At 38.2% G+C, this 12,248-nt stretch overlaps 1 protein-coding gene across 3 annotated transcripts in view; it reads right to left on the bottom strand.

Moving 5' to 3' along the window:
* PPP1R12A (protein phosphatase 1 regulatory subunit 12A) overlaps window positions 1-12,248 on the bottom strand; it is a 150,112-nt gene that overhangs the window by 18,193 nt on the left and 119,671 nt on the right. For all 3 annotated transcript variants that reach the window (XM_065887844.1, XM_065887846.1, XM_065887847.1), the window contains 4 exons: window positions 10,722-10,922; window positions 10,311-10,479; window positions 7,654-7,775; window positions 3,588-3,653 (listed from right to left, as the gene is read on the bottom strand). In XM_065887844.1, coding sequence (XP_065743916.1) covers window positions 3,588-3,653; window positions 7,654-7,775; window positions 10,311-10,479; window positions 10,722-10,922 — 558 coding nt within the window. The remainder of the gene's footprint in view (window positions 1-3,587; window positions 3,654-7,653; window positions 7,776-10,310; window positions 10,480-10,721; window positions 10,923-12,248) is intronic.

The following is a 12,248-nucleotide window of genomic DNA, read 5'->3' as shown; positions in this document are numbered from 1 at the left end:
TGTACTTTAAGCTTGTTGGCCATTTATATTTCTTCTTTTGTAACATTTATAAATTTCATGTATTCTGCCTCTATTTTACTGTCTTTTAAATAGTACAAATATCTTTTAAGTGTTACAATAGAGGGCTAAGCTTATTTACTTTTAAAAATTTTATTTATTTATTTATGGCTGCATTGGGTTTTCATTGCTGCACACAGGCTTCCTCTAGTTGAGGCAAGTGGGGGCTACTCTTCGCTGCGGTGCGCGGGCTTCTCACTGCGGTGGCTTCTCTTGTTGTGGAGCACGGGCTCTAGGCGCACGGGCTTCAGCAGTTGTGGCTCAGGGGCTCTAGGGCACAGGCTCAGTAGCTGTGGCGCATGGGCTTAGTTGCTCCACGGCCTGTGGGATCTTCCTGGACCAGGGATCGAACCCGTATCCCCTGCATTGGCAGGCGGATTCATAACCACTGCACCATCAGGGAAGTCCAGCTTATTTACTTATTTTTTTCTTTTTGTGGTACGCGGGCCTCTCACTGTTGTGGCCTCTCCCATTGCGGAGCACAGGCTACGGACGCGCAGGCTCAGCGGCCATGGCTCATGGGCCCAGCCGCTCCGCGGCATGTGGGATCTTCCTGGACCGGGGCACGAACCCATGTCCCCTGCATCAGCAGGTGGACTCTCAACCACTGCGCCACCAGGGAAGCCCCAGCTTATTTACTTTTTTTTTTTTTTTTTTTTTTTAATGCGTTACGCGGGCCTCTCACTGTTGTGGCCTCTCCCGTTGCGGAGCACAGGCTACGGACGCGCAGGCTCAGCGGCCATGGCTCACGGGCCCAGCCGCTCCGCGGCACGTGGGATCTTCCCAGACCGGGGCACGAACCCGTGTCCCCTGCATCGGCAGGCGGACTCTCAACCACTGCGCCACCAGGGAAGCCCTATTTACTTTTAACTGAGCAAATGTGTCTCAATTTTAATAAGGGCGTCTTTTTTGCCATTTTCTAGCTTTACATGTTTAAATAATCAAATCTGCTAATCTTTTCTTTTTAGTTTCTCCCCTTGGTGTGTCTTACTTAAATTTTTGATTTATTACTAATGTTCTTTTCATGGTAAAAGTTTTATCATCCAATAGTTTTAATAAAGCAAATTATAATAACCCAAGCAACAGAAGCCTCATTTTTGGAAAGAATGAACCATATTATGATAAAGTAATTCAAATTTCACCTTAATTTTAATTTATATCCTGAAGGTAGCTTCACAGGTAATTCAAAATATTTAACAACTTTTCAGCAACTTACAATTTAGTTTGAAGCGAAAAAGTATATGCCACAAAGCCATTTTTCAAATTGGTGAACTGGGATTCTATAAACTGAATACAAGTTTTGTTATCAAACACACTTCTGAGGTAATGATAAAATGCACCGAACAGTTGTATTGATCATACTTTTTCACAGAAAAAAAAAAGGGCTGATGCTACAAATTTTCATAAGAGAGCAAGACTTATTTAGTGGAAGCACTTTTCTAGTCTATTGTAAAGACACTATGGGTTAGTGTCTTAACCTCCACTCTTCATTTTCCTCATGGTACAGCAGTCATTAAGTTTAGATGAGATGGTATGTAGCCCACATTAGCAGCAAAACGGCTGCAATATATCAGTGGTAGGCCTTGTCTGACATAGAGGGTTGTGTAATATAACTGAATTATAAAAAATTCTCTTTGCTTAATCCAGTTTAAGCTGGGTTTTGCGTTACTTGTAAATGAAAAAAATGCTAGCACAAAGTAAGATCGAAACAATCCTCTATTTTTAAAATGAACAAAGACTATTTAAATTGTTTGGAACTAAGAAAAATTTTCTTCATAGAAACAATATTCTACTCAACCTTAATGTATCTCATGTATAATTTTAACAGTAAAACTTAAATACAACATATATCAATATGCTTCAAAATTTGTAAGCCAGAAAACTTTGTAAGCCAGAAAATCTTTCCCCTCCCATCCCAGCCTGCTGGGATAGGGGATCTGGGTGATGTGGCAGTGAGAAGGGTCAGCTGGAGATGGTTTACTAATTCCTTTGCTTTTGTTTACCTGTCCATTGTTTTTCCTTGAAAGATGGGAGTTCATAGTGTACCAATGGGCAAGGAAGATGATGGACAAGTTTACAGAATATAATAAAGAAGAGGTATAGGTGAAATGGGGGAGTGCTGACAACTGATAGGCAAAGGGTTTAAAAATGACAAAACTTTTGCCCTGCAAATCATTTACCCTTGTTAGTAATTAATTTCTCAATCTGTCTGGCTATCTAAAGGTAAAATAAAAGTCACTTTTGGGTCAAAATAGGCCCTAAGAGTAATGTCCAGAGTCACCTAGCACAGAGAACCAACTTCTGGGCACTTCACATTATTGTAGATTCCTGCGATTGAAAGTAATTTTAACAGCTTTATGTAGGAACGCCAAGTCAAAATGAAGAAAATATGATTAGAATACGATTTCAGGCTAGACAGTGCTAAGTTTAAAAGATTAAGACTAACTTATGTTGTACAGATCTACCCTTATGTGAATACAGCTCTTCTAAGTATGTCAGCTTTGTGCACAGCCAAACAATAGGGAACAGAGGGGCAAAAAAACTAGTGGGAAGAAACTTTCATCATTTGCTAGCTATGCAACCCTGTCATTCAAACTTGCCTTAGTTTCTTCATCAATACTGAGGGGGCGAGGTGGGGGGGCTTTTCCTGAAGATTATTGAGGAAGATCAGCTGTGATAATGAATGTAAAATCCTTTAGACACTACATTTCTAAACAAATGTAAAGCAAGTTAAATGACCTATTATCTTCTCCAGAATACAACTTTGCCATTTACAAAACTAAAATCTGGATCTGGTAAGGTATGCACTACTTCTGGATATTCTTTAGATACTTTTCTTTGGTCAAAGGTTATTACAGGTAGCCCCTGCTTTTCAAAAGTTCGTTTACGCCACTTTGCTTTTACGAAAAAAGGCAAAAAGTGCAAACAGTACTCAACATGTTTTACAGCGAGCCATTATAGAGGCAGTACACCCTCAGCAGCAAAAGAGGCACCGCCAAGCTCCTTCCCTGGGAACTACACTCAGTTTAAGCTGCCACAGCTTTGGACTGTGTCTTTGAGCACCGCGATTTATCTCAATTTATCTCTTGCATCCGGTAGCAAGATGTGTCGTAAGGTAATTCCCTCTTCACATTATGTGGCTTACTGAAGATTATGGAACACTCTACTTTTGGACAGCAGTGGAAAACTGTATTCTCTTCTTTGTTTTTTCTTTTCAACTTTGAAGGTTAATTTACATACAATAAACTACATCCACTTAGAGAACACAGTTTCATGAGTTTTGACAGGTGTGTATATCCAAAAAAATACCTCTACAATCAAGATCTAGAACATTCCCAATGTCTCTAAAATACTCTTTGTGCCCCTTTCCAGTCCCTCCACGCCTGATTCCAGAAAACCACTGATGGTCTACCCCCAGCAGGCAGGTACAGTGTGCAGTAACTGTCTGACATGAATAAATATAAACACAAGTAAAAAGTAACCCTTAAAAAATACGAATACTTCTAAATACAAAAAATAATGTTATTTACCTGAGTTTCTTTCTTATTGGATCCCTCTTCTGTATCGGATTGTTGTTCTTGCTCATTTTCATCACTCTAAAATAGATTTTAGAAAAGTAAAGATAAATTTCAAACGGTTAATATTTAAATACATTAGGGTTTTTGTAATTTAAAATGACCCTTGAGAAAAACCTAACAGGAAATGGATCAAAAGGAAAACTGTTTTTTAAGTGTGACTTTTTTGGCCTTATTTAGAGGAAGGCTATTTTGTCTGCATGTACAATATAAGTAGGTTAGTGTATACGGTGAAGAAAGACCATCTACCTAACATTCTGACTTAGGAAACACATACTGGGGATGAGGAAGCTGGAGGCTTAGCATGAAAAAGATGATACTCAATTTTATATTGTAATGTTACGGCGTGTACTTTAATAGTCAATATAGATACTATGTAGCTGCTCAACTATAATGAGGGAGCAAAAATAGGAAACTCATTAAGTAAGAAAAACTCTATTCTATAAGCTTGGCAAGATTTATACAACGGTCCTATTATATTTAGGTAGTTCAGCTATCTAGAAATTTTTTGGGAATTTACAGCACACCAAATGGAAAACTAAGGTCTCAGTAGGCTAAAAACCTAGACTCCCAGACAATAGGAATGTTCTACTAGAAGGTCTGAACATCTCAACAAACCATAAAGGATTGAAAGAAAAGGGAAATTTGCAATCAAACATATCTGGCTCAGGCTCACTATAAAAATACCACAGGCTTTAAAACTAAATCATCCTATTTCACACTGGTACAGCTATTTTCAGCTCTGTGACTTAGTGTAAATTTATTTAAAAAAATTTTGAGCCACAGTTATCTCCTCCACACGTGGGGATAAAAACCTTATAGAACTGCCCTAAGGATTATAGAGGATCTTTGTACAAACTATCATGTGGTACCTAGCAAAAATGATATGTGAAGTTACTAAGTGAACGGGAGAAATTAATGCTCCTAATGCCAGTATTACTTATTAATATAAATGTATTAATTCCGCAACATGAACTAATTGTCTTTATGCGTTACTGTTTCATGGAAGAACACAGGAACTGGAAATTTAAAAAGTGGGGAGGGGGACTTCCCTGGTGGCACAGTGGTTAAGAATCCGCCTGCCATACACGAGTTTGATCCCTGGTCCAGGAAGATCCCACATGCCATGGAGCAACTAAGCCCATGCGCCACAACTACTGAGCCTGCGCTCTAGAGCCTGTGAGCCACAACTACTGAGCCCACATGCCTAGAGCCCGTGCTCCACAACAAGAGAAGCCACCGCAATGAGAAGCCCGTGCACTGCAACAAAGAGTAGCCCTCACTTGCCGCAACTAGAGAAAGCCCGAGCGCAGCAACGAAGACCCACCGCAGCCAAAAATAAATAAATTTATTTAAAAAGAAAAAAAAAAAGAAACCTAATAATATAACAGAGTAAAAACACTACCTTATCTTTGACAGAGCCCTTGGTTCTTTTTGTGTATTTTCTGACATAGGTTCAATCATGAGGCCATGAAAAGGGAAGGAGACTTGTGCTGATGGTTGATTAGAACACAATTCAATGCAAGCTCAAATTAAAAAGATGAGTATTGCCCATATGGATCTCAGGAAGAATTCTTATAATGCTGGCTAAGTGTATGACTCCAGAAAGTGGATTTTTGAAGGGAGAGCTGGTATAAATAAAATTGGGGAAAAATAAATACTATATAATAAAACTTTGCCTGTTAACCCCCTAATACATGTAAGTTATTAAAAAGATAATTTTTAAGTAGTAAGAGTTACTATGTTAAGGTGCTAAGACTGTGAGGTTTTATGTTACTCCTATTAAAATGTTACTGGGCAATCAGTGAGAATCAACCAGACATCATGTACTTCCTGACAGAGGACAAAACACCCTGCCAAGAAAATACTGAACCAAAATCTGATCATTTCTCTACCTCAAACTACCAATTCATAGGAAACATAAAAAGCTACATGACTGTGTTAAACTACAGTTCAGGGATATAACCCAGTTCATTAAAAAATAACTGTAAGAAAAAAAGAGATGGAGGACATAACTGATTACAAGAGACTTTAAAGAAATAACTAATCATAATGTATGGTCCTTATTTGGTTCCTACTCAAATTAGCAAAGTATAAAATTAGAACAGGGACTTCCCTGGTGGTCCAGTGGGTAAGACTGTGCTCCCAATGCAGGGGGCCCGGGTTTGATCCCTGCTCGGGGAACTAGATCCCGCACCCATGCCACAACTGAGAGTTCACATGCTGCAACTAAGAGTCCTCATGCCGCAACTAAAAGACCCCGCATGCTGCAACTAAGACCTGGCGATACCAAAATAAATAACTATTTAGGACTTCCCTGATGATGCAGTGAGAATCTGCCTGCCAATGCAGGGGGACACAGGTTCAAGCCCTGGTCTGGGAAGATCCCACATGCCGTGGAGCAACTAAGCCCGTGCACCACAACTACTGACCCTGTGCTCTAGAGCCCCCAAGCCACAACTACTGAGCCCACACCCCGCAACTACTGAAGCCCGTGTGCCTAGAGCCTGTGCTCCATAACAAGAGAAGCCACTGCAATGAGAAGGCCGAGCACCGCAACAAAGAGTAGCCCCCGCTCACCACAGTTAGAGAAAGCCCACGCGCAGCAACCCAACGCAGCCAAAAATAAAACAGTCTATGGCAAAACTGAGAAATCTAACACTAAATGCCTACTGAGGAGGGTCTCGCAACAGAGCAAATAAATTCTAGCCATATGCCCAGAAAGATTCAGGAATTGTAGATTTTAAAAAAACCAAAAATAAATAAAGAAATAAAATAACTATTTAAAAAATAAAATAAAATTACAACAAACCATTTATGGCAATATGAGTCAACAGGACATTAAAACTGACTGAATATTCAATATTAAGGATTTATTGTCAATTTATTTAAAAATAAACATGATCATGGTATTGTGATCACTTATTATATGATAACGTATTGTGGTTACTTTTATTATTTTTTAAAAATAAAATTCTAATATTTTTTAAAAAGGTGTCCTTATTTCTTAAAAATACAGACTGAGGGCTTCCCTGGTGGCTCAGTGGTTGGGAGTCCGCCTGCCGATGCAGGGGACACGGGTTCGTGCCCCGGTCCGGGAGGATCCCACATGCTGTGGGGTGGCTGTGCCCGTGAGCCATGGCCGCTGAGCCTGCGCGTCCAGAGCCTGTTGCTCCGCAGCGGGAGAGGCCACAGCAGTGAGAGGCCCATGTACCGCAAAAAAAAAAAAAAAAAAAAATACAGACAAGTTTTTACATATAAAATGATATTACTAAGATTTTCTTCAGAATAATATGGGAGTTGAGAAAGTGGTGGGGATTTAGCTTAAACAATAAATACCTGGGGTGGGGCCATATACTTTTTTATGTTTGAACTTTTCTGTATTAAAAAAATTTTTTAATGAAAAAAAAATCAACTGGCTAAAAAAACAATCCTCCCAAAACCAAATTATTTTTGCCTTCATGTAGGTATATGTTGTATTGAAACAGTATAAATTTCACTTTAACCACGTTACCCCACAGCTCTTCTTTCTCTTGCATATGAGTATCAATGTCAGGCATACAATCAGGGATCAAGAAAAAAATATTAAATTTATAGGATTGTTATAATTTGATAAGTAAAGCACTGCATCTATCCAGCATCACTTGAGATGGAAATAATTGTTATGTATATCATAATCATATTCAAGAAAATAGGATTAAATATAAAGCATCTTTCTTTCAAGAACCGCTAAGATAAATGAGCAGTTTAGCCATTATACAATAATCAACATTTGTACACTGAGCTGCAGCCATTATTATTTTTATACCAATATTGGGACAGTATTCTTACTTTTAATACCAGAAATCTAAGTAGTTGTTTATTCTTATAAAGGAGAACTCTTCTGATTTAAATAAGTCAGCTCAAACACATAGTGATGATCTAAAGAATATATAATCTGAGGCATATAAGAAATCATTAGTGTACATTCTTGGAAAGATTAAGCATACTATCAAGTAGTTATATTTTAATAGGTTCTCACATCTTGTGTCCAGAATGAAACTCCTGTAGATCTTCTTTTCTCTCTTGGTCGCCGTCGTTCTCTGATTGATTTAGGTTGTGATTTATCTTCTCCCTCTTTTTCTTCTTCTCTCTTTTCTCCCTCTGTTAAGGATTAAAATTATTCATATGGCAGCCATGTATCTTGATAGTATTTTGCAGTGTGACTTAGAAAATAATTCTAAGTCAACCTCCTTTGTGAAGCCTTCTAAAATTCTCTAATCAGAAATAAATTTTGCCCCTCCCAGTGCTCCTATAACACGTGGCTTAAACATGTATGTGTATCTCTCATTAGATACGTTTTTGAGAATCAAGATAAGAACTGATTTAAATTACTTCATTTTTCTAGTGCCTAAAACAAAAATTTTGCTAAAAAGACACACTATTTGCTGAACAGAAAATAATTGAATCCTATGAAGAGAATGGGGTCCCAGTTATTAACATCTGACAGGAAGATAGTTATTATACCTAACATTAACGCTTCAAGATTAGTTATTATAACCAAACAGTGCATAATGATGGAACAGCTAGTGGGCATCATACAAATTTATCAGTTTCCGCTTCTACCATTCCCAGTCCTCCTTCAGCAGTAGAATGAATACAGTAGTCATTGAATTTTCTATTAGTATCTAAGAGCAAACCTTTTTTTGTGTTGCTGGGAAAAAAATTATCTTTTATTAAAAACAAATCAATGTAAACAAATGTTAGTCTTCAAATTTGTTCCCTTCCTGGGATAGTTAAAATAGCTTCAGAGTCACATACTAGAAGAATATTAGGCCCTCTGAATATGCTGTAAAAAGCAGACAGGGCTTCCCTGGTGGCGCAGTGGTTGGGAGTCTGCCTGCCAATGCTGGGGACATGGGTTCAATCCCTGGTCCAGGAGGATCCCACATGCCGTGGAGCGGCTAAGCCTGTGTGCCACGACTACTGAGCCTGCGCTCTAGAGCCCGCGAGCCACAACTACTGAAACCTGCGCGCCTAGGGCCCATGCTCCAACAACAGGAGAAGCCACCGCAATGAGAGGCCCGCACACTGCAACAAGGAGTGGCCCCTGCTCACTGCAACTGGAGAGAGCCCTCGCGCAGCAATGAAGACCCAATGCAGCCCCCCAAAAAAAGCAGATTGTAAAAAAAAAAAAAAAAAGACATATGGAACAAAGTAACGTTAAAAATGATTTTTAAAAGGCTCCTTGTGTCATTGTCTCCTTGCTGTGAAGAAAAAGAAGCAAAAGAAACCCCAAAATTATAGTATTAAGAGGGGTTTTAAAGTTGCTTTTAGAATTAGTTTACAGCAAAGGTCGCAAACTCCAACATAGAGAGTGGCCATCCAGGTTACATAAAGAGGTAAAATGGGCCAGGAGGGCACTACTCCAAAGGGGTGGGGGTGGGGCTGCTACTACTTGGCTCTAATCAATTGTTGACCTGTGAGAATTCAGAGCCAGCGTTGCCATATCTTCCAACTTTTCAACAGAAGACAGAAATACGAATTTTTATGCAGACACCCCTAATTTTAAATGTTTGCTCAAAATTTTTACAAACATTAGATGGGTTTCACACTTAATGGTTTAAAGAACTGATATATCTCAATGACCAACAAAAGAAAAGCCAGCTGGAAGTTGAAAAAAAATTAATTTTCTGAAGTTTATTCCTACATGATTACTGATATTATCATGACTAATACTATGAAATTTTGCTTTTTTTAAAAAAAATTTTAATTAATTTTATTTTTGGCTGCGTTGGGGCTTTGTTGCTGTGCGTGGGCTTTTCTCTAGTTGCGGCGAGCAGGGGCTACTCTTCGTTGCAGTGTGCAGGTTTCTCATTGTGGTGGCTTCTCTTGTTGCAGAGCACAGGCTCTAAGTGCATGGGCTTCAGTAATTGTGGATCACGGGCTCTAGAGCGCAGGCTCAGTAGTTGTGGCGCATGGGCTTTGTTGCTTGCTGGCATGTGGGATCTTCCCAGACCAGAGCCCGAACCCGTGTTCCCTGCATTGGCAGGCGGATTCTTAACCACTGAGCCACCATGGAAGCCCGAGATTTTGTTTTTAAAATATTAAATACCTACAATTAGGAATAATTTATTTAGTAGCCATCTCTTATTTAAAGGAGGAGTTAATTAGTGTTTACATAGGAAGCTTATATGAAATAATAGGAAATGTTAATAGCATCAATATGCCAATATACAGCTGAAAAAGAAATCTATTTCTCAAGAAATAAGCATAAAAATAAGTTTTTTTGGCAAAGACATTACATATGTTAAATGATTTTTGTTTAAAACAATTTCACAGAAAACAGTTAAAAGATATCTACATAATATGCAAGAAATGACTTGAAACATTAATAGAAATAATCAATAAACTGCTCCTAGAAATAATCACCCCACCAGTTTTTCTATACTAACTTTTCTATGTTGATGGACATAAAGATTTTTGAAGGCAATAAAGATATACATATCAATGCCAGACCACATTATTTTCTGTTTTTATTTTCTACTTTTCTCATTCTCAACCATCATGTTGTTTCTGGTTAGGTAGAATGAGTCCCAGTTTAGGATGTTGTTACTCTTCTGTTAAACTACTAGGAAAAACCAAGTCAAAGAATTCATCTGAAGGAAACAAAGTGTTTTCCAAATCTGGTCTTCTTACCTCTTTCATTTTCCTTTGTTAATCCTCTGGAGTAAGCAGAAGTTATACCTACAAGACTATTTGGCCTGTTTAGTTGACTTGAAGCATAGAGTGAACTGCTCATGGTAGAAAGTGAAGAGGATGGAGTGGTTGAACTTGAAGTTGATACTGGTCTGTAGCGTTGATAAGTCTGTGAAATATTAAAATTAACAACCATTTGAAATATAAACATAGATAAAAACATATAAGACACTTAAATTCATTTCAAAGGAAAAGTAACGTTCTAATCATGTCAAAATAATTTAGATTTCCAGTTAAAATCCTTATGAATATTTGGTATATGGTTTGTTAGTAAATAAATCTCTTGCATTTTGAGAATCACAAGAACTATCCATGCTACCTGACCTAGTGCTGTTGTTGGTATACTATTACCTCATCATATGTTCTGGAGTACTTTTGTTTATATTCATCTTCTCTAGATGTTTCTGACTCCTTCTTTTCTTCTTGCTTCTCTTTATCCTGTTTTTCTTTTTCCTCTTTTTCTTTTTCTTCATTTTCTTGTTCTCTGGTTCGGGTAGAACGACTCCTTCCTATCGTTTTCTCAGCTTCCTGAAGATCAGTCAATGTCACCCCCTGCACGCAAAAAAAGATAAATTTAATTATGAGAGGCATTAAGGCTCATTTCAAAGGAATATTTTATAAGTAGATATATTAAATACGAATATATTAAAAGTCAAATATGCATGTTTGGAATTGGTTTGCAAATTGAAACAGAATTTCTAGTCACATTCATTCTATGAAGAATCATCATGAGCAAGCACAATAATAGGTACTGGGAAAGAAATAAAATGTGTGCAAGAAATTGTCTCTGTATTCAAGAAATTAACAGAATAGCACAGGAACTGACCATATGAATATAAATATTCCCAAGAAGTTCAGAGAAAGAAGGAAAAGCCAATATATGCATTATTTATATATTAAATTTATATATATTTATGTTTCTATATATGTATATGCACACAGAGAAGATTTCAGTAAAGAAGTAATTTTTGAAGGTTAAGTCTTGAAAAGAATAGGTTGGATTTCAAGAAGCTAAGGCACGAAGATAGAAAAAAAATGTTAAGTAATGGCAAGGATTAAACACTTGAATCTAGGGACTTCTCTGGTGGTCCAGTGGTAAAGAATCCGTCGTCCAATGCTGGGCATGTGGGTCTGATCCCTGGTCGGGGAAATAAGATCCCACATACCGCGGGGCAACTAAGCCCGTGTGCCACAACTACCGAGCTTGTGTGCCTCAACAAGAGAGCCCACGTGCTGCAAACTATTGAGCCCATGCACTCTGGAGCCTGTGCGCCACAACTACAGAGCCCATATGCTCTGGAGCTCACGCGCCATAACTAGAGAGAGAAAACCCGCACACCACAACTAGAGAGAAGCCCACACGCTGCAACGAAGAGCCCATGTGCCTCACCGAAAAGATCCCACATGCCTCAATGAAGATCCTGCGTGTTGCAACTAAGACCCGAGGTAGCCGAAAAAAATAAATAAAATAAATAAATAAACAGTTGAATCTGGACTTTGGAGCCCCTCAACTGTAGGAAAGGGAAGACACGAGAGATATAGGAGAGAGAATGGCAAGTGGGTAAGAAGATTATAACTAGCTTGAGTGACATTTTTCTCATACTTGTATACCAGCTTTTTGATATACCTAATATAAAAGACCTATTTCCCATACCTTCCAAATACGCATAGAATTCTTTAATAATTATGCGACATCATATATGATTAATTTTAACACTGATCAAATATCCTGAGCCAGACACTATATTAGGAATAGAAAAATAAATACTTAAAGAGATATAAAGGCATATGCTACTTAGATGAAATGTAACATTAACAGTATAGCCACATAAAAAGGCTATGGTAGGATTACTAAGGCAACTTTTATCTTTTAAGATT

Source organism: Phocoena phocoena, chromosome 11 (genome assembly GCF_963924675.1).
Source record: "Phocoena phocoena chromosome 11, mPhoPho1.1, whole genome shotgun sequence".
In the NCBI taxonomy this organism is placed as follows: domain Eukaryota; kingdom Metazoa; phylum Chordata; class Mammalia; order Artiodactyla; family Phocoenidae; genus Phocoena; species Phocoena phocoena.
The sequence above is the reverse complement of the archived record's forward strand: the minus strand, read 5'-3'. Positions and strand labels throughout refer to the sequence as shown.